The sequence below is a fragment of the Pempheris klunzingeri genome, chromosome 4, assembly GCF_042242105.1.
Source record: "Pempheris klunzingeri isolate RE-2024b chromosome 4, fPemKlu1.hap1, whole genome shotgun sequence".
NCBI classification, from domain to species: domain Eukaryota; kingdom Metazoa; phylum Chordata; class Actinopteri; order Acropomatiformes; family Pempheridae; genus Pempheris; species Pempheris klunzingeri.
Window position 1 is genome coordinate 10,951,429 of NC_092015.1, and position 27,978 is coordinate 10,979,406.

At 41.3% G+C, this 27,978-nt stretch overlaps 1 protein-coding gene across 1 annotated transcript in view; it reads left to right on the top strand.

Annotated features, from left to right (window-relative positions):
• The first annotated feature begins 179 nt into the window (after window positions 1-179).
• The window catches only part of schip1 (schwannomin interacting protein 1), a 203,805-nt gene continuing 176,006 nt past the window's right edge, over window positions 180-27,978 (top strand). The window contains exons 1-5 of the mRNA XM_070829888.1: window positions 180-202; window positions 457-550; window positions 6,475-6,542; window positions 6,839-6,925; window positions 8,970-9,111. Coding sequence (XP_070685989.1) covers window positions 180-202; window positions 457-550; window positions 6,475-6,542; window positions 6,839-6,925; window positions 8,970-9,111 — 414 coding nt within the window. The remainder of the gene's footprint in view (window positions 203-456; window positions 551-6,474; window positions 6,543-6,838; window positions 6,926-8,969; window positions 9,112-27,978) is intronic.

Genomic DNA, 27,978 nt, shown 5'->3' on the forward strand with positions numbered 1-27,978 from the left:
CACACGCACACACACACGCGCGCCCGCGGTGTGCGCCGTATAAAAACGCGCGCACGCTCAGCGTCCCATTGGCTGCGAGATTTCTCCAAGTCTGGTTTCTCTCCGGCTGCTCCCGACTCAAAGTGTCCACTTCATCTCTGTCTGATCGCAGAGAGAGAGAGAGAGGGAGAGAGCTCGTCATGCTGAGGAACGGCACGTACAGGTTAGTGGCACATCCACCGACTGATCCTGGCCAGAAATGTGTTCAAACACTGTTTATATAGGATAAACGAGAAGCTCCTGTCACACGCTGCTTCGACATGCATTGAGGAGTGATAAAATCCTGCATAACGGCACTCTGCAGCTGGACAGGGATGAGTACAGGCTGTTCACATACTGAGGGCTTGTAGTATATTTCATATTTTGGAGAGTTATTTTTTTTTTTTTTGCGTCTTAACTTGAGCGGTGTCTTTCCAGAAGCATGTACCAGGGAGAGGAGGCGAGGCTGCGCAGCGGGAGTCTGGCCGTGGCTCGGGAGAGGAAACACCTTGCTCTGTGCATTAATAACCAGGTAAGAGGCATTCAGAGGAGGATCGCAGTGGGCAGTCAGTGAGAGTATGTATGACATAACTGTAAAATGGATTTCATGTATGTCTCTGCCTGTCTGGGGAAAATCTTGCCATTGGAGGATGGTACCTTCTTTTTCAGCGAGGGAACACCTCAGCCATGATGTAATTCACTTTCTGGTCTTTTTTTAGGAGCAGTAAGTTGATGCTTATACTGCTCAGAAGCTTTGGTAGTAGTAGTAGTAGTAGTCTCTCCTGAGGGAAATAAGCCCATATACTGAACAAACTATGAATATGACAATACTTTGGCTACTATTCCCCGGTGGTTTAGCAGCTGGAGAGATAACAGAGACTTATAAGCACCATGGACAGTGAAACCTACTGTATTACCATTTGCAAAACTAAACCTGCCTTCCCACCCCTCCAAATAGTTACCCTAACTGCTTTGTATTTTGCTTTCCTTATTTACCCATTCAACAGGCATAGTTGGCTGAATTTGATACAGTTTGGGAAATTGCTTTTTCATTTTGGCTTGAGGCCATTTAAAGATTTTTGTCATGGCAGCAGCTGAAAAGGTCTCATTAATACTACATATTGTTCCTCCCACTTTATATGACTTCATTATCAGCAGAACTCAGCTGCCCGAGGTAGCATGCCCTCCTCCTCGAGTTGGGACCAGAGCTCACGTATAGGGATAATGTATGTTTTTGAAACTCAGACAGTTAGTTTGAAGACTGTAATTGACTTCATAATGTAAATTAGTTTAGCCAGAATGATCTTTAACAGAAGTGTATGATTTATATTGATTTATATTTATTTTCCTTTCATATGCTTTGGGTGAGAGAAGGTGCACAAGTTCACCTGGTTGTACTGAGCTTCTGAATATTTAATGCCAGTGATGTAGTGTGGCGCATTATCGGCGGCTGCGGATACTGAGCGTGTGAGCTCTGAAAACACTGTTCCATCACAGCTTTGACTTTGCAATATATTATGATGGTGCAACACACACACACACACACACACACACGCACTCACACACCCTTGTTCATGGCATGTTCCCCCAAACTTTCTCATTTTGACTCCAGATTTGTTCCATTCCGTTTTCCATTGCACTACCTGATGGTTGAATTTCATTATTTCTCTCCAAAAATGACATTCCCAAATTGATCCAGCTTAACTCTGTGAGACGCCATGTCAGTGGAGCTTCATCTAAGACTGCCGAGGAGGACACGAAGAAGCTTAGTGAAGGACTAACCAGTAATTGGCGTGTGAAATATGTGCGAGGATAGAAATGCAGGTTATTGGATATGGAGGCTTTTCCACTTGCTGTGTCTGTGTGAGTGATTCAGATTCATTGTCGAGGCGTGAACCCCCTGAGAAACACATTAATCTATCCCGCTATTACCCCATAATCAATGGGACAGCTGAATTTTACGGCCACGGGCCCATGTTGTTAACCATTTTACACAGAGCTTATTTAAACAGCATACCACATTTTAATGGAGCACATTTAATGGGGTTAAGCATGAAATATACACCACAGGTGACTTTGTTGACACAGCACTTGGCTTGAATCTTGATATCATTCATCAACATCATGCACAAAGCCCCTTGTTGCTCCCAATTCAGTGAACTTGCAGAAAAAATGTCCCAGTACCCCACCTTTTAAATGACCTCATGTTGGAGCTCAACTGGAGCAGAATTCCCGCATGCACAGGTGTCATGCAGATCATAGGATGAGGCAGCATCGATTCACCAACACAAACCGTGGGAGTCTGACATAGATTCTACACGCTGTAATATGTAGCAGGATGTACATAAAGGGGAGTGTGGTGCCATGGAAGGGTGTCATATTTCAGAAGTGCATTATCGTCTCTGCCCCAGTGGGACTGAGCTGTGCTGAGTGCTGTTTGCGCCGGCTCACTCAAATGCTCCACGATTGAGTCGTAATAACCTGCGGAGGAGCGAGATGAGCCTGCATAGTGACAGATAGGTGTCTCTTGGCCTGCCACGGTCATATGACGAAGAAATATGTACGCCCTCTGTGGGTATGTGTGTGTATGTAAGCTTTGGTTCAGTGCCACAGACAAAAATGAATTACGCTCTCCTTTTTTAAATTGAAATGCACCATAAATCCTCCAAAACATACACAAAGATGCACACATGCACGCCCTCACACATGCTCCTGCCAATTCTGCTGTCATTTCCATCCCAATCCCATTACTATGTCTTGGAAGGCTGGTTTGGTCTAAATGAGTGAGCTTAGTCTTTGATCACTGGAAGAAGCCCCTTCAACGATGATGTGTGTGTGTGTGTGAGAGTGTGTGTGTGTGTGGACATGCTCTCACTCTCTCCCTCACCATATGTTAACCAGAGCAGCTCCCTTTTGGATAATAGTAGCAAGGGGAATAGTCCCAAACGCTCCATTTTGCATTTTGATAGACTGCACGGTCATCTTCTCTCTCTCACACCTCCTTCATTGCTACTAGTCACACCTCACCCACCTCCACACCTGTTGTGTGGAGATGTTTTTCTCTTCTTCTTTTTCTTCTCCTCTCCCAATTTAGAATAAATGCACCTCCTCTTCCTTCTCACTGATAGCCTCTTGCTTCCCTCATTGTACGTCCCATTTCCAACCTGTTCACTACAGTGCCGTTGGGGCATCAAATGTAGGTTTGAAGGCTCATATTGTATGCAGAAAATATTTGAGGCTCTTCTTTGTTTTTGTATCATTGTGGATTGAAATACTTTGCAGTTACGAGCTATTGGACGGATAAAACAAGCAAGTCGCCTCAAACTCTGAGAATGTGCGGTGTCCATTTTTCACATTTGTAAAATTCTCTAGTTGAAACCAATTATGGAAAAAGATCAAAATATTGTGTGTATGCTTTAAATGGATGCTCAAGGGGGGCATTTTTTAAAAATGATTCCAATAAAATCTGTGTGTGGCTTTAAAATAAATGGGTATGTCTGTGTTTGATGAAATCAACCTCACATTTGTGTATGTGCATGACGTGCTCACACAAATGTGTGTTCCTTAGGTCAGTTTACATCTCCTGCTCCAGCCTGGTATTGATGGCTGTTTAGCTGCAGCAGCCTGGGTATTCAATAAATGTAGAGTTTCGTACACGCTGTTATCTGATCAGTGTGAAACTGTTTTCTCGCTGCAGTTCCTTGCCCATAAAAGTTTATCATTTCTATTCTTTGTCAATTTACGCCTCTAAACCTGAGTGTGTTTTTTTTCTTTCTCTCTCCTGATTGTGTTACACTCCCGTCTACTCAAATAGGATTTAAAGGTTTAAGCAGAACAACATAAATGCATCCATTTCCCTCAGTACAAAGTGCTTGTTTTACTCCACAGCCATAACACTAAGAGAAAATAGCATCTCAAATCATGTAATCACACGAACACATCAGTACCACCTACACCTCTCAGTGGGCTCTTTTTGTATTCAGGGACTCAGGCGAAAGAGTAAATGTTGACTTCCATATTACTCCTTGCACGCACTGCGCATGTAAATTGATTTCCGATGTTGCGATTAACGAGCATCTCCACTGGTACAGCTCCTCTCCTGATTGGACATTTCCCCGGGCTGATCGGCAAGTCAAGCTGCAGCTGAACAGCCAATAGTCTGATGCAGATGTTTCAGTGCATCACCACACTGCAATCAAATCCTCTGAGATCAGACTGATGTGTGTGTGTGTGCGTGTGTGTGTTTACATGTGACCGTGTGTGCTGTGTCGGTATGCTTGCGTGCAGGTGTGTTTGTCCTCTTAGTGCACTCGGGTCTGTGTTCATGTGCCTGTATGTGTGTGGGAGTTTATCTCACTGAGAGACCACACTAGTCTGAAGGGCACAAAGAGCTGACCATTTCTCACACACTCAAGGGAGTAAGCTTTTGTCTTTTTGTGTCTGTGTGTTTTAGTGTGGACATTCAGCGGTGCCTGCCATCGATCTCTGTGATAGAACTAGGACTCAGAGAAATTATGATTTCAGTGACTCATAAATTAAAGGGCAGCACACTCTCTGCTATGTTCTGTTGTTTTCTCTCCTTTTCCTTCCTCTTTCTCTTCCTTCTCTCATTTTTCATTGACATAATGCTTATTACTGTCGACCTTAACCTTCTCTAGCCTAGTCTATAGATTGCCCTTATTATATATTGAAAATAATGCGATTAAGCTGTTTACAAGCCCAGCAGAGGAGGGTTCTGTTAATACCCCTGTTTTTATGCAATTATGTATCCAGCTATTGATTGTCATGCATGCTATAAGCTACAAGTAATGCATTTTTTCTGTCATCAGCTGCAGTTGTGTTGCTCCCTTGGCGTTTCTATTGCTCTCATATAACTGTACTGCAGTTTATCTGGTCCAGAGAGCCAAGACATAATGGTTGGCTGTAAACGCACAAAATATAGTAGCTGTAAGCAATGATGGCAGCTGCAAAAATGACCAACAGAAGATATCTCAAGCTGGTTTCGCAATCTTTGAAAACTGACAGGAATAGTTACAATTCATAATGAAACATTTACAGTGATGTTTTAATCATAGTATTTATGCTAATAATATTCAATCAGTAGTGCATGTAGGAAATGATTCATTACAATGCCATTAAGATGTATTACTGTGGCTTTGAATCAGACATCTGTCATTTTAGCACATAAAAATGTTTTCTTTATCAATCTTAATGCATTTATTTATGTTTACTCTGAAATTAAACACCACCGTTGTAATTTGTCACGGTTTGTTATTTTAGCTTGAACGGAGTCTACAGCTGACACAGCATAACACCTGTTGATTTGGTTATATTTCAAACCCTTATTGGACTTTTGGCTGGCATCCTGGACACTTAATCCCTCCTGGCTTTGCTGGGAGAAGAAACAAGAACATTCACAACTGTTGAACTAATGCACCAAGAGTGGACTACATGTACCCAAATTCACATTACATAAGCTTAGATTCACACAAACACATTTACACAGTGGATATAATGATGTGTTGTTGCACAGTACAGTTATAAAACGTACTGTACTTTAAAACAATATGCATAGTGGAGCTAAAAAAAACTTGATTACAGCATTAAGTAATCTGTACTGATTGTGTTTGCATGTGTTACATTTTAGAGGCCACCTTTAGATACTTAATAGCCCTTAAATGCTCTGCTATGGTCCCCAGCTAGTCGCTAACTTGTCTATCTAGTGTTTGGTGCTGGGCAGGCAGCATGCGCTGGGTTCATCAGAGCTTTGCTGGAAATAAGCATGAGAGCAGCGAGACTGATGAAGTTGCAGACTGTAAAACCAAAACAATGAGCTTTAGGACACTAGTCAGGTAATAATTCTCTGTCAGATAATCACGACGAGGGTCACCTTTCTCATTTCACTTACTATCTAGTCAATTGATTCTGTATCATACTGATCTGTTAGTGAATGCATACAAGCACATAAACACGAACAAATACAGCTTGCACCCTGCTGGCTAACAGAGAGATGAGTGAATACCAGAGATTGAGTGGAGCTGCTTTGGGAGTACATCCATCTGTCCAGTCTCATTGAGCTTTATGGCAGCGACCCCAGAGCTGCCTGAGATTGGCCTCGCCCCCTGGCATGCAGCCGGTGTCTGGCTGGTTGGCACCTGCAGGGCACAATCATGTTACTATGCATCAGCCATAGCATACACGCACCAAATTGTTTTTCTTTCCCCACCTGCTCTGTGTGATTATGATGATTTATGCCTATGCTAACAGATCCAGAGAAGCTGCCACTCTTAAGGTTAAGAAACAGATCACGATGAAAAATCATAAAAAGAGGAAAAAAGAGCAGTTTCTCTCTGTTTTGGTTTAGTTATGCATCTATCTTATCGAAGCACTCCTGGGTCACATCTCTGCCATTGAGAATTAAAAAGCTTGTTGACGTTGATGTTTTTGTCCGTGCAGGAAGAAGTGAAGCGGTATCACCGGTACTGCAACCACAGTGGAGGGCAAGCAGTTCCCAAGGTGGAGAGGTAAGACACTATACAATGGCCTTCCTTCTGTTGCACGACAAAATCCACATCTACAATGAGGACGGTATATAGCAATGTAAAGCCCTTTCTCTATAGACCGTTATGCTGCCATAGCAAGGTGTTACTCTTAAACAACAAACTCCACCATGATGTCCTCTTACTCTACCACTTCCAATAACATTTGAAATATAGGCTCCTTAAGTTCTTAGCATATAAATTGAGCTTCCCACAGCATATGTTGTTTTTGGTGTTTCTGACCTTATATGTGCTCACCTGTTTTTTTCTCATTTGTATAGAAGCCGTCCTCGTAGGAGTGAGGAAGAGGATAACAATAGCCCTCATCGTCGTGAGCTACAACAACACCTGGAGATCAAGGCTATTGTGTAAGTATTGTTAATCTTTTTAAAATACTTGTTTCTTGTCTTCATTTTTTATCAGTTTTACACTGAGTGTCGTCCACATTACCTATGACCTTAAAGGTGCACAATGTTTGTTGTGTGGGAGAGATCACTTTATGTGTGGCTTTATTTCAATTCTCCCTCTGATTGGGTTTTCTGAGTTGGGGTCAGAGTGCACTTCTGAGTGCACGAACCGTAGACTGCCATCTAACACAATTTTACTTAAACATGGGCCTGCAGGTTTATAGGTGTAACGGGGAAGGACAGCTCCTGCCTCAGGCTTTCACTTCCTTGAAAGTCGAGGATAGAGGGGAGAAAGCCAATGTTTCTGTGTAGAGTTAACATGATTGGGGTGTAGAAAGGTGAGACAGATAGAAAAAAATAGCAGAGGAACAGGAAGCATGGAAAGAAGGGGTTGGAGAGATAGAAGGAGCAAAGGGACAATAAAAGTGGAGAAAATAGGGATGGAGGAAGAAGGGGGAGAAAGGTATTGGTTTTGGAGCCAGGAGTTATGGCTTAATTCAGTTTGTTCCATTTGGCTCAGCTGTCTCTCTGCTCCACTGGAGGTGAATATGTTTCTCCATTGGGTAATTGATCCTGCACTCCATCCTGGACTCTGGCGTAAGGTTGACTACCGGGATGAAAGAGAGTGGAAAGTGAGAGACGGAGAGAGTGATCTGCGGAGGTTGGGAACAGAGGAGAGATGGGTGGGGAGGGGTCAGAAAAGTGTGTGAGCAAGATTTAAAGGAGCGATTAAATAGGAAAATTGAGAAAAATACTGGGGAAAGAGATGTTTGAGGACTGGGGAAGGCTTGTTTGGAAAGAAAGAAATGTAGGAAAGGAAAGTGAAAAAACTGGGAAGCTGAGAGAGAAATGAGATCATCATTTATTTCCATATGTCCCTATAGTTAGTAGCAATGAGGCCAACGGTTTATTCTACAAAACATTATCACATGTTTTTTTACCACCAATTTCATTTTGGGAATGGGTATACAGTATCTTTCCTGTCACAGTAGGAGGAGCTGTGTTGTTTTTACGCGTCTGTGCCAGTACAGGTGTATCAGGGTGTCCATTCGTACGTCATCTGTCCGTCCATCCCATTCGCAGGGAGCGATATCTTGGGAATACCTGAAGGGATTCGCATCTGGCACAAACTCCCACTTGGACTCAAGGATGAACTGATTAGAATTTGATGGTCAAGGGTCAAGGTCATTGTGACCTTATAAAGCATGTTTTTGGCCATAACTCAAGATTTTAGACAGTAATTTAGACTAAATTTAAGACAAACGTTTATTACAGTAAAACACTTTTTTGGCCATTATCCCATGCCATAACTCAAAGTCAAACCAGTTTTATTTATACATTATATATCAGGAATCATAAATTTGCTTCAAGGGGGTTCAGAATCTTGACAGCAAATGGCAACCTTTATCCTTAGACCCTTGTATCCTGCTTACAGGATATCATATGAGTCTGAACAGACATGGATGTAAACTGCCACTTGACTGGTTGGCTGAGACATACGACCACGAGGCAGTAATTCTAGTTTGCTACTGTAGATAGTCATTTTCAAGCTTTCTTTCAGTGACATCCTCAATGTTCTCCAATATAGAACGCTGATGGCGACTTAATAATTCAACAACACCACCAAATTGAGGACAAAGCGTTGTACCATAGTTGCTAAATTTACCCAAAATTGGACCAAAAGTAAACTGATTTAAACTGCTGAATGTGTTATCAGGGTTCTGACTATTTATCACAATCAACTCACCACCACTCACACCACCCATTAGTGGTGCACACAGCAGAATATTAGCTCAGTGAGTGGACATTGTTGGGAATTGTAAATGACTTTGCTTCACCTAGCAAAGTCTGTGCAGAAAATGTATATGAATTGTAAGTACCCTGAACACCCCAGATTAATCCTCCCACATGGCAACCCCATGCCTTCATTCAGTTCAACTTTGGTTATGAGATGTAGATGTCAGATGTGATGCAATATACATGTTTTGTCCACTTATGTTCCCAGGATCCAACGGGCCTGGCGTGCAAGCACATCCCGCAGAGGGAGCTGGCAAAGACAAGACAAGAACTGCACCAATCATCATTGGGGTGAAGCTGCACCTTCAGAGAACCTCCAGGAATCTGCGATGACCACCAATATTTCTCCGGTAAGACCGCGTGAAGAAAATCAAACAGACTAGCATATGGTGCAACATGTGAACGAGGCAGGTGGCAAGAGATCTAGACATCTTTAAGTTATCTGCTATGTAGTTATGAATGAGGAATGGGTGAGTGGATGGATAGACTAATAAAGAACAGAGCAAAGGAGGGGACGAGGGAGGGGTGTTTACCTCTAGTGTCATCTGGGGGACTGCGGGGGTCGTATTGGTGGAGGTGGATGAGATGCCAGCTGGCACAGTGCCCAGATCTGTAATTAGCCGTTAATTAGGTAAATTTTCAAAGCTGGTTGATTGATTAATGAAGTGCCTCTGCCCTTGTCCTCCCCCGTCTCATCCCCTACCCACCTCCTCACCCCTTCCTTCTCCCCAGGGAGCACAGGGGAGAATTAAACAGTGCTCACAGGGCATGGCAGCCAAACAAAAGCCAGAGAAAAAAATGACTGTATGAACAGCAGATAAACAGTGAGACGAGGAGGAGGGAAAAAGAAACAAAGTCAGGGGGAAAGGCAGAGGCAGAGCTAAGGAGATGAATGCGGAGATGCGAAAAGATGCCTTTAGATCGCCTCAAGTTCTAAGTGACAGACAAGGACACACAGACACAAACAAACACACACAGGCACAGTCTGCTGGTTTCTAAGTCGGTGTGGGCTCTCGCAGTGTAGTAATCACACTGAGACACACGAGCTACCCTCGCACGCCTGCCCACGCTCTTTGCAGAGACTCAGCACAGAAAAATATGATGTCATGTCTGCATACTCACAAGTGTGTGTGGGATGCTAGAGGAAAGCAAGATTCCCCGAGCAAACAGATGGGCTGGTGTGTGTGGCCTATAGTGTGTGAGTGTGTGTGTGTGTGTGTGTGTGTGTGTGTGTGTGCACGCGCTTTGTTTTTAGGTTGTTTGTTCTGCTTGAAAGAGTTTGTTGTTCATTAACACAGCAGCAAATGTCCTCCTAATTAGAAATGTACTGTAACTTAAAGTCCAAGATAACAAAGCATTCCTCCCTCTCCTACTCCATCTTTGCCCTATTTCTTTCTTTTCAACATTATCTTGATTGGTAATATATAATCATGTGTTCTATCTATCACCCATCCAATTCATTCAATGTAGTAATGACCTGGCAGATGGGTACACTGTCACTTCTGCTCCCCCCTCCCACCCCCATCCTTAACAGTCTCTAAATGGCCATGATCAATACTTCTGGTGGGCTCTAATTAAGTCCATTTACTCAACTAATGTTTTCAACTATAAATCTGAAGTGCTTTACTTGGATATTTCCATTTCATGCTTTATAGTAATAGTCCACCACATTCAATAGGGTATTGAATGAACTGAATACTTGTACTTTCACTACACATGCCTAATAGTACATACTTTCTGTTCATTTTCAGTGCAGGACTTTTACTTTTAACAAAGTACTTTCATATTGCCATACAGCAAATTTTACTTAAGTAAAAGGCCCGAAGATCTGATCTGTATGTCTGGTTACTTTGGTTGGTATTTGATAAATCCCTGTGCCCAGACGTGGTATAGTTGCGTATATGTGCCTCTTCTTGTGTGTGTTCGCCTCTCATCCTTCCCTAGCCCCTCTATCCTCAACAATAACAGGTGCATAGATAGAAGCAAAATACATTTGAATTAAACATAAATACAAATAAGAAAAAGTATAAAATTACCTTTAATATTTCCTTTTCTACAGGAATATTTCACCTACAGTTCATACTGCAGCTAATGTGCACAGTAATCCTATGCGGCTGGATGTGGAAAGTCCAGTATTGCCATAAGTCATTCTAATACTTATCAAAAAAGAGCTAAAGTTCTTTTGAGATTGAATAAATTTTTTTTATCTTTCAAACCACCGTACCTTTTACCTTTTTCCAGTTAGAAACTATATTTTTGGGAGTCATGCTGGACATGAACTACTGTTTTTCCCTCCACCTCCTTTACACTCTTCACTTCCTTATATCACTCCTCTTCACAACACACTCTCCTACCTCTCAGTTTTTTTTTCCTTACATTGCTTTTTCTCTTGCTCTCTTCGTCTATCCTCAGTCACACTGTATCACTCTCCTGTGGCTGTGCTCTCTGAAGGACAGACATTCATCAGTGTAAGGCCAGGGTGCCACATTATATCTGTGTGTGTGCGTGCGTGCATGCATGCGTGTGTGTGTGTGTGCGTGCGTGCGTCCATGCGTGCGTGTGTGTGTGTGCGTGTGCGTGCGTGCGTGTGTGCAGGCTTGAAGGACCTTGCAACTGGCCTGTAGGGGTGGGGGGGGAAGGTTCAAACATGCTTCATGCATATTTCATGGAACTCCAATATTGAACACAACACACACACACACACACACTGCAGCACATACTGAGGTGTTCCTCCCTTATCTGTTCTAACATTGAAAAGAATCCTTCATAACACCTCCCAGATAACGATGCCTAGTTGTCTCTTATGTCTTTCCTTGCGCATCCTCCATTTATTGCAGTTGTGCAGCAATGGTGGGCTCAGGCCTGCTGTAAGCCTACACCCAAATGCATTATTTATACACAGAGGGGCCAGGCCCAACATGTCCTACTCTGGTCATCGCTGGCCCGTTGATAGTAAATCAATAGGTCTGACTGTCCTGAGCACACTGCTGCTGTATAATGGCTGACCTGTGAGGGTTACTATGTAGATTACGTAAGATGCTGTGCGTAGGGTTGTTCAATAACATAAACCATACGTGAGCATTTGAAAGCCACAACATCTCTGCACCTGGCGTAACGAAATGATCACTAACATTATAAAATCCCCTCAGATATAATGATCATACAAGCATCAAACAGCAAAATTCTTAATTAAAGGGATCTTTTGACATGTTTGGGAAATATGCTTATTGGCTCTCTTGCAGAGAGTTAGATGACAAGAGTGATACCATTTTCTGTCCGTTCATTAAATATAAATCTTGGTCAGGACTGTTAGCTAAGCTTAGCCTAAAAACTGGAAATGGGAATCAGCTAGCTTGACTCCATCTAAAAGCATCAAAATCCCCCGTACTTGCACCTCTCTCTAATAACACTCATTAATTACCACACCGTATGTTTAAACTGTGTCAAAAGTGCAAGAAGTATGGAAATCTGTGGTTGTACAGGGGTTATGTTCAGGACTATTACTTGACCAGGTGCACTGACTTCCAGAGACACACTGTTTATCTGACAACCACACAGTGACAGCAAGAATCCACAGTTTCCCCTTGGCTGTAGCTTCACATTTAGGCTAAAGATATGAGAATCTTACTGGCATTCACAAAAATGCTGCTGTTTAAGACGAAACCCTGAGGCCAGTACTAACAGAAGCACGAGCCATGCTTCTAATTTACCTCTAGGCTAAGCTTAACATGCTGCATGTCCACTTATCCAGGTGAATTTGAAAAAGATACCAAATAACTGATCGGCTGCAGTTTTGAATACAGATGAGGTCTTGGACTAAGCAGAGAGCCTGAACCTGTGAAGTCCAAGAAATGAAGAAGTGGAGCTTTTTATTTGCATAAATGTAGATTACTGTAGGCAGCTTGCACAGTTTGCTCTCTATTTAGCTTCGAAACTATGCTCTTTTGTAGCGGGACGTGAATGTGTGCTTAAGTGTGTCAGCGTGCATTTGCATGTGAGCATCCGTACGAGCTGACTTTGTTGCTTGAGTGGATCCCTATGACACACAACTGAGTGTGACCCTGGGATGGTTTGGTGAGTTTTATTCAGAGACACAAACCGGTGATCAAAGCTTAAGTGTTGAGATGAGAATGAAGATGAAATGCTCCAGTGCTGTGCCTGTCATTACAAAGAAACGAATACTGCTGCTGGGCTGCCTGATCACTAATGATATGATTTCAGTGATGGATTGTTAAGAGAAGAGAGGGACTGTCAGTAGAAGAGAGAGAAAAAGAGCTGAGTGTGAAATATAGATAAAAACACATTACATCATCTGCGCTTGTGCCGTGCGAATACAAGTTTGTGTGTCTGTGGCTGTTTGTTTGCTAACAGTGTTTGTGGACATTGATCTGCTCCTATCTCAGTGACATGTTTGCAGTTTTTTTTCCCCTCTTTTTTTGGGGCCCAGGCGGAGGGAAAGTGTTAGTGTAAGCATTCCTGCAGCCTGCGTGGGAGATCATTCTCTCATCTCTTACCGCCTAGAATCTCACAAAGCGAAGTGACGGCTTCATCCATGCCTCCACCTCTACTCCCCTTAATCCCTTTCCCCCACCCTCACTCTGTGTCATCCCTCGCTTTCCCTCCCACTGCCTCTTGATGCGCACATGCACATGCACACATCCACGTTCACAAACGCACACCAGCCCCCCGTTTCTGCAGACAGATGCTAACAGATTACTTGTTTTATTGGTGTCAGTTGGTGTCTCATTTGAAATGAATTTATATACCTCTGCCCCGGAGTTGACATCGATCGGGCTTAACTTATTTAATAGCCATGACATTTGCCTATTAGCTTATTTACTGTCAAAACAGGCCCAGGCTGAGCCGGCTTCCGGAGAGACAGTAACTCTTGCATTTGTATCCGTTAAGGAAGAAAATGTGATCGCTTGTGCTTGTGCAACTCCAGAGGAATGTTCAATTCAAATGTGCACACACTCAAACATACTAAAGTTAAGACTGTCCATGTAAAAACACACATTAATTGTATATCATACATTTCCAAATAGCAGTCAGGGTCCTGATTTAACTCAGCTGCACAAGCTTGCATTAGACACAGGCCTTTACTCCCAGTTGTCCCTATTTTTCTAAGTGTGTTTTTGTCACATTTCAGGAAGATGTCTCGCAGTTTTCTAATCTGGTCCTGTTTTAATTTGCTGTTATTTGACGCTGGTGCAAACTTTCAACATTCATTTTCTCAGCACTGTTTTCATCAGTACAACCAGAGTCCTACTCTCCAAACTCACAGTTCTGTTGCTCTGAGTTTGTCTTCTTTAATCTCTATACCACTTTCATTCACCTACCGTTTGCCAAACCCTTCCCCTGAACAGCAATTGTGCAATCATAGCTTAGCGAATGTAATGTGAAAGAAATGTTGAGTTCTGCTGTAGCTGAATGAGCAAAACAACTGCAAAGTAGAAGTGGTTAGAATTCAGTAATGACTGATTTCTCTGTAGATCGGTGGGTATGACATTACTGTTGTACTGGAGGCACTAGTGCTGTGGAAATCTATTGTGCATGTGAGCCATTACAGCCTGGGTTATTATACCCCTATCAATATTTTTACCCTGCCTTTAGTTGCACTATTTGATACTGAAATTATTTTATGAACACCTCTTTGTCTGAGAATTTTCATGTGAGAATCACGTATCTAGCATGCACACAATCTTATACCTACAAAGTTTTGCTTTGAAATAGCCATTGATTTTGTAAAAGCCCATTGGGAAGATATCTTGGAGATTTATCATGGCTACGTGGTAGAGAGGGAAAACGAGGAGAGGAGAGAGAGCTGATGTCTCCAGGAGGCAGGAGGAGAACGATGAATGGCTTGAAAGCTAAAAGGAGAAGGTGAGAGAACGTGGGGAAGAAATGGTGGATTTTGGAGTGATTATGAGGATAATAACTCTGCGTTAGAGCCTCCATGAGCATGCGTTTGTGTGGGTGTGAGATCGAGTGTGTGTGCAGATGCAGGTATGTCTGTCAAAGTGTCTCGTTTCTTCTTCACCGCCGCCTCTGTCTAAACTGGGCTAAAGATGAATGTAGGCCATTATATCCTTGGACCTGCAATGATACACACCACTGACATGCTCACATCAGCTCATGTACGCAAATATAAACAAACAGTCCTCAGTGGCACGTTAAGACCACCTTATGACCCCGCCAAAAAAAATCAATGAAGCTGTTACACAAATGGAGAAGAGCTGACAGGTGAAAAAGAGCTGAGAGCAAGATAGATCTTGATAAAGGCACTGGGGGAAGATAGGAAGAATGTGGACTGAAAAAGGGAGTGAGCATTTCAGCTCATTTTAGCCTTCTCACTGTATGGCATTTAATGTTTTTGTGAGCACAGGATCCTGAATCACTTGATTGGATATTTAGAGCAGGCAGTGCATGGCATTTCAATGAGAGCCATAGTTTATAGCTGGTGTATGGGGATTTGATTGGATGCTGTAGCTCACTGCAAACTTCCCCTGAGCTTCTAATTGGTTATTTATCCAGAAAACATGCCATTTAGCCGACATTACTTAAGCTAAACAAGCATATAGCAACATGCATGAGCACGTATGGCATGGATACAGACATGGATGTGACACATACACACACACACGCAGACTATAACAAAACATAAATCTGCTGGAAGCGTCTCCTAACCATCTGCAGCAGTAATAACAATCTGGTACCCAAGGCTATATGCTCTACTGTTCTATTACAGCACACTTCTCTCTGCACACACACTTTCCCTCCATTCATCTCCTCTACTCTACTCCTCTACTCTGTTTTTCTGCAGCCTCTAGTTTTTCTCCCCTCATACCTTCTCCCCCTCTCTTTAAGTCTCTTGCTTTCTCGCCCCCTCTTACTCCCTTGCTCTAACACATAGGGCCAGTCCCCCTCTTTAGCCCATCTCATACGCAGATAGGCTGGGTCCTCATGGCCAGTGAGTCTTCCATAATGAGATCCCTGGAGGAGAGAGGAGTAGTTTGAGCAGCAGATGGGGGCAGCACAAAGGAGAAGAGTAGTTGAGGGTTGATCGCCTCTCTGACCTGCTCAGATAGGAAACCTCTGAAACAGTTCACCCCCCATATAACTCTACCTCTCACTCTCACTATAACCCTTCCTTCTGTCTCCCTCCCTCCATCATTTCATCCTGCCTCTCCTCTCTTCATCGGCCAACTACCATTACTGCCCATTAACCAGATCAGAGGCGTTATAAGCCTCTTGTGACAGCATTCCTGCTGTGTGCACAGTACACTTGGTGGTGAGAAAGAGGGGGTGGGGTCAGGGTGAAGCGGAGACAGAAATTGGTAGCAATCCTCCGAGAGGAAAGAGTATCTGTAGCGTAGTGTAGAATCGAAAGTGTGAATATGCAAGAGGAGGCTGGGGACAGCAATGGAGGGTCGAGGAGAAAGAGAAAATAAAATCCAGGCTGAGAGTTACGGGTTTTATCTCCTATATGGTGTGCAGCAGGTCCGTGAGGTATTCCCTTCTCCTCCTCTGATCTGATCATCGCCACCTTGCTTGTCACATAAACACAGTCCTTAGGGAGAAAAAGAGAAGGCTAATGAGATGATTCCATAAAACACACACTCTCTCATACACCTGTGCTGTGGGCTGCAGAGCTCATGCATGTGCTCTTTCTATAATAATCCTTTTTCTGTTATTTAGCTTCAGTTAAGATCATCAGAGGGCAAGCTTCTTATCACTGCTCCAACTGTGTACCAACAGCTTTAAGCAGGAGTTCAATAAAGTACATGCGTCATTTTATATCTACAATGCTGAGGTTATAAAACCTACAACAGTTGACAGGAGATTTGTCAGGCAGGCTTGCAGCTGGAGGACTCAGTCAAATCTCAGTTGGTCTTTTCCACACTAATATCTCATGCTAAAAACTGACCCTGTGAGATACAGGCCAACCACTGCGAGGCTAACTTTTAACCACTCAGCCATGTTGAATGTGTGTTTGTGTGTCTGTCTGTGTTTGCGTATGTATTTGTGTATTTATGACACTGGATAAGTGTGTTAAGTATGCCAGTGGAGGCTCTGGATGTCCTGTGGGTCTATTTCTCACAGGCACATTTGATCTCTGTCTGCCCTTTCTCATGTCTTTTTGATCTACGAGTCAGGGATGAAGGGAGGAGCTTTTGTCCTCTAGTTTGATGCACATAATGAGTATCTGTTCTTTACTGCACCACAAAAGAAAATAGCACATTAAAGGAGTCGAAAGATAGATTGGAGATTGCTGTGGGCTCCATGCCAGGCTTCCCTCTAATGCAATCCGTGTGCACATGTTAGCGTGCAAAAAAGCCGTGTTGTCGGATGTGAGTGTGGCTCAGTGTGCTGGAGAATCTTCTCAGCCAAGAGCCTTTGCTTTGAAGTTGTGCCTTTTGTCTGTAATAGATTGTTGTTTGAAGCCACTGTGAAAGCACTTGTATTTGCATATGCATTTACACCAACTGTAAAGGTACTGTACAGGCATGTGTGTGTGCAGAAAGTACATGTGTGTTCAAGTGTATGTGCACCCACGCACAGAGCACCTGTCTAGTTGCCCCTCTAGCAGTTTAAATATTGGCCCAATGTGTCCTCATAATCTTCTACCATCACCATGGTAACAGTGAACTTGCTCGGGATGTCCTTATTTGCTTATGCAAATGACGTCCTGCAGCTCCTCAACCTGTCAATCACAATCCGAAGCATATTGTAAAAATTCTGCAAAAAAGGTGAGAACTGTCACTCTGCACTCCAAGTTATGTAATCTTCACTGAGTATCAGTTTGTCCAAAGCACAATATGTATGTGCCAAGAGCTCTCTGTGGAAATCAGTGCCTCTAAAAGTTTTTGAGGCTGTTGCAAATCTCACATTACCTCATGGCCATGTTGGTGAGTTTTAAATTAGAATTTGTTTTCTCTCATTCATGTATTTATAATCCTATAATCCATGCTTTTCTTTGTTATGATACTGTTCCTGCAACAGTTTTTTGAAACTGCTGTAGTGTTAAATACCCATGCAAGCTTCAAGCGGACTCAGCAGCATTTTAACCTTCATTTATCTGCCTATTTATTTTTTGTTTGGTTACACAATACAAATGGTAGAAATGTTCAAAAGGCGTCTTGGAGGCAGCTGAAGTTTGCAGTTTTGCTTAACTTACTTTTTTTTTGTCTTTTTCAATACGAAGCCTGTGATACTGTCCATAGTTACTGTAAAAACTTAACAGTGTTGATACTGAATTTGAGATTGATGTTTTTAAGTGACTTTTTGAGGCTTGAAATAAACTTAATAATCATGTGTGCAATTTTCTTGCAAAATTTTTTGTATTTGGCGTAATTGTTTTCATCATTGATTATTTCTTCTTCTTATTATTATTTATATAATTATTGACTTTTTTATCAATCCTTTAGTCTGTAAAATGTCAAAAAAATGTGAAAATTCCCATCACCGTTTCACATAGCCCAAAGGGATGTCTTGTTAACTGCAGAAAAAAGCCAGCTTATATTTAGCCTTTTTACCTGATAAATGCCTCAGAAAAGTTGCCTATTTTTCTGTTGAGAAACTAATAAATCAACTGATTTTCTCTTTCAGCAACCCTCTAATTGTACCTCATCTCGTCATCAACACCCTGATTGTGCACTTTTCCTCTAAGCTCTAAGACACTGAGCTCTGGTGCAAAAGTATCTTATAAAGTACACAGGGGTATACGGGCATAACTGGGCAAGCCAAAGAGAGAAACAGATAGAGCATAACACAGGGTTACCACTTTTTTGGAGTTATTATTTAAGCACAATAAATGAACACAATACATCATTATATGTATTCAACGAGAAGTTGGCTCAGAGTCATAAGAGACTAAGTTGGCAGGAGGATGAGGAGATAAAGAGCTTAGGTGAAGAATGGGGGTATGAATCTTTAAAACTGTAATATGCAGCTTTCAGGAAGAAAAATGACTCATAAAATAATTTCGCTTTTTTCAATTTATGGCCACATGGAACCCTTTAAAGTGAGGCTGCAATGAGAGTGCGTTACCCTTATTAAATCCTGTAGCAGGGTTGGACCATTACAGCATAGCAGCTAATTACTAACCCCAGATGGCATTCTGGGGATCCAATTTTTCCTCTGGTGGAGTTTTATTTACTAAGCACTAAAGGCAGTTAGTTGACTTATAGAAGTTAAAAAATTTTCCTCATAAATTTTCCTCCTTTAATTGGTGCAGTGGTTAATCATCTCTTCTGGTGGTGAAAGTGTGGAAAGTTCATTTCAAGTCTAACAAAGAGTGAGGAAGAATTACTGGGCTTATGAGCTCAGTTTTAATTACCTCTCATCTTATGATCTCTGTATCTTTTTACATCTTTTCCGTTCTTGTTCTGTCACACTCTCAGTGTGTTGACTGTTAATTGGCCTGTCTGTCACCCCAAAATACTTCTCTCCTTGGTGTGTGAGGCGTATAAATATCCATTTTCTTTTAGCCTCACTCTCTTTTTTTTTTTAAGTCCTGTTCGACCATAAAATCGCTGAAAGTATAAAGCAGTTTTGTGCAGAGGGAGATATTGTTTGACAAGTGACATCTGCACTTAAAAATGGCATTTCTTAAAGAAATAGTAACCTAGAATAACTTCAGACTTGACAAAATGAGTAGACATTTCAAAAATATTACATGACAAAATTGAGACTTCTTTTTTTTTTTTTTGGTGTAGACCTACCAGTTTCCACCTCTGTTTCATATTCTGCTTTTCATTCCTTCTGTGTCTTTGTCTGTTTGCCTCTCTCCTCTATCCTTTATCATCTCATTATTCTTTTACTCTCTACACTTCAACCAAAAAAGTACGAGACCTTATTAAACCATTTATGTTGTCTTGTGCTCTTTTCAAAGTGGGACTGCTGGACAAAGTCAGAATCTATATGGAGCACACACACATTTACACAGCTAAAATATTTTTGCAGGGCAGAGCTCAGAAAGTATAAAGTGCAGATCTATGATTTCATGTGTTGAAATGGAGTCTGAATTTCAAGTGCTGCCATGTACACACCAACAAAAGCAACGATTACCCTCCCATTTACTGGTGACGAGGTGTGTGTGTGTGTGTGTGTACGTGTGTGGCCTCCTAAACTTTTAAGTTTCTATCTCTTAGACCCCTTTAATGTCACCTCTGTTCTTGCCACTGTCTTTGAAACAAATAGGACAACTTCACACACACCAAAACGCGTGCCACACAGTGTCATACCACCTTAAATGAAACTGATGGTTCTAAAAGTGTATTTCTAGAGACTTGGAGGATACAGAGGCAAGGAGCTTAAAATGAACTAATTATCTGTTGTTTTAGATGTAGTTTCCTTCTGCAGCACTTGTTTCACTGCATCTCACAGTTAGTCCTTAAAGGAATAGCTCAACATTTTTGGAAAATATGCGTATTCACTCTCTTGTCGAGTTAGCTGAGAAGATCAATACCACTCTTCATCCTCTTTTGAGCCTCGCTTAGCGAGACTGTAAACATGGGCAAACATATATCAGCCAACCAGCACCTCTAAAGGTCATTAATTGCAACGTTATATCATGTTTGTTTAATCTGTAAAAAAATAAAAATAAAATCTTTTGCACATGCTAATCTAAGGCTGCTGGCAGTAGCATCAGACATACTTTACAAATATGAGGGTGGTATCAAACTTCTAATTTAGCAAATAAGGGTATTTACCAAAATGTCAAACTTTTCCTTTAACGTCCATGCTTCAGCTTTGCTCATTTACGATAATGGACAGTAAGGATTAAAGTAAATACCCACCACTTATATTAATGGATGACATCCAGCATGACTGAAGTTCAGAATATATAAAAAAAAAAAAAAAAGGCTGTAATTTTCCCATCTCAGCTTGCCCATGTAGCCAAACACACTAAATTAGCTAAATCAAGATAGTTTAGCGGCCTGTTGGAAGGAACTTGGGTGTATCAGTGACAGCAGTGACGGCTGTAGTAGCATGTGTAGAGGCTCTGTAATGGTTATATTTAGCTCTTTTTCTCCCAGATGGCTCTGTAAGCATGCAGTCGCCTGGCACAGCAGCCTACTCGGGTGAGAACTGTAGAGCAGAGGGAACAGTTAATGCCATTGTGGGCCAGACTATAGCCTCAATGTTAATCTATCGTGTCTTGTCCCTAAGGCAATATTCACATGAAAGCGTTTGTATGATTTCTTACAAAAAGTTATGCACGATTGTTCATACCAAGTCCTACAAATGTACAGCAACATAAGCGATCCATGCGCCTGCGCAAGCCCCTGCAGTGAAAACCTCAAACATAATGATGGACATTCCTTCTATTCTCAGTGGAAAATGTACCTTTTTGAAGATAGTACCGGCAGTAAAATGTGTTTTGATGTGCACAAATCTCCTTTCAGTCAATGGATATTATCTTTAGTTTTTAGTTGTTATGAACGTTATGCAGTGTTTTCTATCATTAGTGGGTGGTTGCTATTGATGCTGCTATTGCTGAAACCACATCGCTGGCACGTTGTTTAAATGATATCTTTGACATTTCTGAGCACAACACATTAAAGTGTCCCTGACGACTCAACAGTACGATCGTTTAATGGTAGGACAATCAGTTTTTATAATTTCTGCTTCAGTTCTGACAATAGAGTTTTTTTGTTGCCTTTTTTTGACAGCAGATTGCTGCCAAAGGATATTGTGGGTGTTGTGGATGGACACATTAAACTCCCTGTCATGGGACTAATAAATGAATATCTTATTTTATCTTATCTGCATTTCATTGCCTTGTACTGTACAGGTGTAACGACCATAAAGTTGAATCTAATCTAATCTAATCTAATCTTACAACCTTTGATTGCAACCCAAAGCCCCATTTATATGATCCTAGCTACCAGCATCTGTGTTTTTTCTTAGCATGGATCATCTTGATGCAGTGTTGCTGCTAGTTTGGCTATACTGGATAATTGATATATTTAATGATATATATTTTTAACAACCCTATTTACAACCCTACTTTGCAAACCAAAGGAACTACAACCTTGTTTCTGATTTGTATGAAGCTGTGTGGAGTGGCTGTTGCGAATCGTAGTTTTTAAAATAGTATTAATGTTGCAGATATTTCTGAATGGAGAATACACACAGGAGTTTGAGTTGATGGTAAACACATCTGTGTAATCAGATTTAAAATATCTAAATATCAAATGGGTAAAAATTCAATACAATATTTTACCAATATTTGACTTTGGCCCCCAGGAGGTGTGGAAAGTGAAGCTGATATAACTGCCATAAACCTTCATTCAGTCTAATGGCCAGCAGAGGACTTGACTGGCTCCAAAAAGAAGTTTGATTGCATGGAGGTATGTAAAATTACCCTAGTAGAAAATTACCCTGCTTCCCACTTGATTTATTACCTCAGTAAACAACAACGAGTTTATGGTCGCTAGTTTCATATCTTCTTCAATACAGCATGATGTTAATTTAGTATATTATGGTCCCATTTAGAGTGAAGTAGATGATAAAGCAAGGTATGCTTGAGAGGGGGACTACCTTGTCACTAAGCCTAATCAGTCAGAGGCAGGGGGAAAAACTGTCAATGTCACATCTGTTTCCAAAATCAAGATGCTGACAGCCGAAAAAACAAAGTTAAACTCAGTCCACAAACCAATGGGTGACATCACAGTGGCTACATTCACTTCTTATATACAGTCTATGCTGTTGATCATGTGATAGCTGAGGTCATGAGCTCTCTATAACGGTTGGTCCCATGTCTGTAGCTGCTTTTGTTACTGAATTATAAGCCTTCAAACATGGTTTAGCTCTATTGTAGAGTTTAAATTTTCTCATTTCAATACAAGCCATCACAGGCCTGAGAGCACTTTAAAGGCCCATTTTACAAAATAAAGCCCTTTATTTATTGGTTTTTTTACAATAGTGTCCAAAATGAGTCACCTTAAGAGATAAGAATACTGCTGGAAAAAAACAAACTAAAAAAAGAATTAAAAAATGATAACTTTTTAATCTGTTTACAAAATCCAATATCAGTAGTTTTGAAAAGGGTGATGAAGCATAAATTAAATGTGACATGTGTGAAAAAATAATGAGATTATGTAACAGTGGAGATTGTATGCAGTGCACAATCTGCAGTCCAATTTGATGAAATATATGAAAGTGACAAGTGCAGTGATTAAATGAGAGGTGTGAAATGCAAAGTTCAGTTAGTTAACCTCGTCTTCATCCAGCTTAAATGGCCTTGGTACAAGATTTGATGCACACAGGCGCGTTCGATCGCTTTATTGGGTGATGAGGCTCAATATTAATTGAGAGAGACTCTATGTTTTAGGAATGATGATTTGATATCAAATATCCTCAGCCACATATCCTTGGGAATATAAAATTAAATGAGCAACTTCACATTTTGCAATCACAGGCTATAAAATGCTCTTTTTTATCGTAGATAGAATCATTTGATTTCTTTTAGATATGAATTAAAGTGCATTACTTTTTGTAGATGAAAGTATCGACAGTGAGTGAAAGTAACTTGCCTAAGTGTATAATGATAGTCTTCTTTTTGCCATAGTCGTCAGTTTTATTTTACCCCGGCCTCACTTGTAGCCTAAGAAAATACAGATTTCTCTCTCACTTTTCACTTTTTTCAATCCCTCTGTGTTTTCTTCTCACCTGTATTGCTTCTTTACCTTCGTTCATTCCCTCCCAGAGCTCGTTTCCCTCAGTAATCTGCTGGCAGAATGAGAGTTGGAAAGAGGGTTTGTGTTTTTTGCGACAGTGTGTGATGTTCCTTCTGATCCCTCTGAGTGTTTGAAGCTGCATTACATCAGACTCTCTATTCTGCCTCCAAAGCCCCTCTGTCATAGTGTATCTGTGTGTGTGAGGAGGAAGAGGGGTGAGCTGAGGCATCGATTTTCCCATACAAACTGTATAAACATGAGAGACACACACCTACACACAACTATGTTTACTTGCATATACTCACAGGATCGCCCATAGCCGCAAAACACGTGCATGCATGCGTGCTGAACACTTTAACACTTACAGGTATGTGCACAGATGACATCAGTATATTCTGCTGCAGAAACACTGGGATTTTCTCTTCTGCATTATAGATGAAGAAGCTGTGAACAGCTTGTTTGCTTTCTGAATTAAGTTTTTCTCCCCTCTCTCTCTCTTTGCCCTTCTCTCTCTGAGAGTTGCTGCATGAGCCAAAGCTTGAGTACATCAGTGTGCATTTGTGTTTTTCTTTACGTTTGCACACATGTGTCCACAAGCGTAAGGAGGCTTTCTGCTGGTATTTGGTGTGAGTTGGTCTCATCTTTAATGCATGCTGCCCTGTGTGCATGGAAGTAACACCCTCCAAGCTAGAAGCTTTCCTGCTGGTTAGCCTCTAGCAGAATGCGGATAGCTACTAAACACACATGCACACACAACTCCTTCAAAGTACAAGCCTGGGACACCTGTGATCTTTCTCTGACATTGAGATTCCCAGTCAGCTTAACATAAACAGCAACTACCATAGCTGAACAATGACGAAGTGCTTTAAGATGCCCTAGATTATGATTCCAAAAACACTCACACTGTACTGAAATTCAGGCCTCAGAATCCCTACAGAAACCCAAATGTGACATTATATCCACTTCTATGATTATCTTCCACTATCCTTCCAGTGTTAACTGTCTCTCTCTCTCTGTCTGACACTTTCTGCCGATCAAAGGATGTCAGACAAAGATAAAGAAAACAAGGATAGGAAAGTGGGTTAAGATGAGTGTAGGATTTTTTTTGTCAGAAACAATGATCAGTGACATTGTGCATTTCCCTTTTTGTGCTCCTGATTTGGTTTGTTTCAGAATCACAGAATACTGTTTTCTAAACAAAGTCAGATGTACAACAAAGTGCAGAGCCTTTTCAGTGACATTTATTAACAAGAAATCAAATGGAATATACTGTTCCACTGCAAAATCTATGTTACTTCAAGTAATAGTTCTGTGAAGTTGTATTTTTTTCCTGCACTCCCATTATCAAGCAAACATGCTGAGTGGTTAGATTATCTCATTTTAGCCTGGTTACTGGATGTTGATTGGATCAAGTAATGGCCCCACTCTGGAGTAGTTGAATTCCCTAAATGATATCCAGACTTTACAAGCACAGTTAGAGACATCCTACACTTATACTGTGGGACTGCAAGCAGGAACACACTGTTAATAATGGAATATTGAATTAGCTATCTTATCTAATTTCTTATATAGACTGTAGTATATACAACAGGATGTAAACTCAGACCGACATAGAGTGTCTTACATTATACTAAAAGAGATATTAGTGTGGGTTGATCGGTGTGCTCTTTCTAACTATCAGCCTTTCTGTCTATCGACTATCATCTGTGTTTGTTTGTGTTACTCTTGCCAAGATAACGCAAAATACACAGACACGGCACAACACGTCTACCACAGTGTGTCTGCAGCAGAGTGCATCAATTATAGACAACAGAAGCTGCTACACTGACCATGGAAGCTTTGCGCAACCAGATGGGCATCGCACTGCTGATTTCTGTTTTTGACCTAGTCAATCGTAGTACCTAGTTTTTTTCTGTACGCACAACTATGTGGCCTTCCAACAGGTGAAAACTAAATAGGACTGTGTGAGTAAAATGAGTAAAATTTGTTTCAAAAATATTAGAATAACTACTTCATTGTACCAGAGGCAATGTGAAGCATCAGAGCAAACCTGTGGGTGTTTTTACATTGCACATTAAAGTAATTCATTCAAATCAATGTGTATCCATGACCTTGAGGTTACAACAATCTAGTTAATTAATTCAGTGCCAGTTTCCATTCAGTTATTCAGTAACATAACCCACTTTAAATATCCTCAGAAAACACGGTTGGCATGCAATCACATGATACAAAGACGGAGTTTGTGTAGTAGGTAAAAAGCCCTGCACCACCTGCCTATGTGGCATGTCGCATCCATGGCCCATGTATTTCAGGCGTTAGCCAGGCGAGACATTGCTGTCCTTTCTGTTCCTCTCTCGTTTAATATTCGCTGCTCAGACGTTGACGTCCTCCCACCACCTTCCTCTTTGTCTGTCTGTCAATCAATGGCCTCCGAACCAGCTCTGTCAGAGTTGCTTCACAGTTTGCTTGTGCAAATCACACTCACACGTAAATATCCACTTTTCAAAAAAAGGCTTGTTGACCTGCTACACCACATGCATGTACGGCACATACAAACAAACACATATGAGAGCATTGCTTCTCTGCCTGTATGAATGGCAGTGATTGTCCTGTGAATGCCTCCAGGCTTGACTTTATCTTGTGCTAAGGTCTGATCTCTAACCTTGAATGCTCACATGCTTACCCTATGGAGACACACACAGAGACACACACACACATAATACATGGTCTATGGGATCCACGGAACATTATTATGGTGTGTGATGTCTCTGTATTGGAGGACTCCCTCCTGTCCTGCACAGCCCATTCCCACATCAGGCACACTGACTACCCTGAATGTCAAGGAGAAATGACTTATCAGTCCCCCATCCATCTCTTTGTCTCCCTCCCTCAATCTGATTCCCGTGTTCATGGCGTCTACCAGTGTGGCCCCCAGGGGGGTGGCTAGCCAGAGGTCAGACCTCCATCCTCTTCTTTTCTGTTCCTCTCCAACTTTCTGTCCTCTATGTCCAGTGGGACAGAGGGTCACTGACTGACATTTAACTCCACGGATATAGAGTATGCTTCCAGACTGGGAAATGGCTTTTTGTCCACTTATTTGTGTGAGAGAGTGTGTGTGTGTGTGTGTGTGTATGTGTGTGTGCACATCCATTTTTCTATGCTTATTGGGACCATTTCCGGTATAAACATGATGTTGTTGGACAAGCAATCATCATGCGGGAAAAAGCCCTGTCCGAAAAAAGCAAAATATCATTTCTGAGGTCCTGGTAAGGGTTAGTGTAAGGTGTGAATTAGCTATGGTTAGGATTAGGGCTTGGCTGGTCAAAATGAATGGAAGTCAATATAATGTCCTGTGCAAACGTGTGTGTGTTGATTAAGATGTGCCCTTTGAGGGTAAAAAGGATATTTTTTTACAGCTTGTCCACTAATGGTAAAATCTGCAGTTTGCGTACAATTTTACACCCTAAACTGCTTCTTAAATGTTCTCGGGGAAAGTATCATAAGGCGAAGGTCCATTAATTCCATTAACAAATGTCAGAGTCATACATTTAGTGCTTTCATAATTAGAGTTCTTGACCAATCGTGGTTTTAAAGGGTCTGTGACTTTGAAGAGGCACAAATCTCAAAGGTGCATGTTTCAACATCTGTGCAAATAAAAGGAAAAGCTTTCTGCAAGGCCAGATATCAACATAGGCAGGTAAGAAAAGGAGAGAAGTTTTTTTTTTTTTTTTTTGTACGTCTGACAAAATAATTTCAACTCATAGTCCACTTACTAGCTTTTTCGGAGCATACAACTGGATCCTATGGTCTTCATCGTTTACCAGATATGACCACTTGTTATCACGTTGCCATCTTTGCACTCCGGTCATGCGATGACATTTGAACCAGTTCTATTTACTAATGAGGATCATGAGATGTGGTTGTGAGCTCTGAAAAAGCTAGTAAGTAGAGTATTAGATTATTTTGTCAGACACACACACATCTCAAGGTCAAGAATGACTCTTACGGCTGGATTGTTTTCTGCAATTTGAGCGAGCTGACGTCTTTATAGTCTCCTCGGCAGGAACAAAGATAATTCTGTTCCTGTAATTTGTTCAGTTGTTTGTAATAAATTGTATTGTGGAGCCTAAAACTCACATGACAGGATGCAAATAATCACTGTCACACATTATTTAGCTTTAAGGAGTTAGAGCAAAAGTCGGTTTATGCCCAAAGAGACATATTCTGGGAGATTTGAGGTTAGCAAAAAAAAAACTGCTATGATTTAATTCGTAGCAATGTAAGGTCTCGTCATCCTTGTTGGCTTAAAGATTAATCATAAAAGTTCATTCTTGACCTTGGAAATAGTAATTTGACGAAAAGTGTTTCATTTCACCCACTATTTTTTCTGTAACTTTCAAGCATATCAGATGGTCAGAGTTTGAGAAGAGAGAAAAAAATGTACCTACACCTTCCTTATTTCACTTTATGTGCTGCTGAATTCTGAAAAAAACTATTGTTTACAGTGACAACATCTTCAAAGCGTCTCAA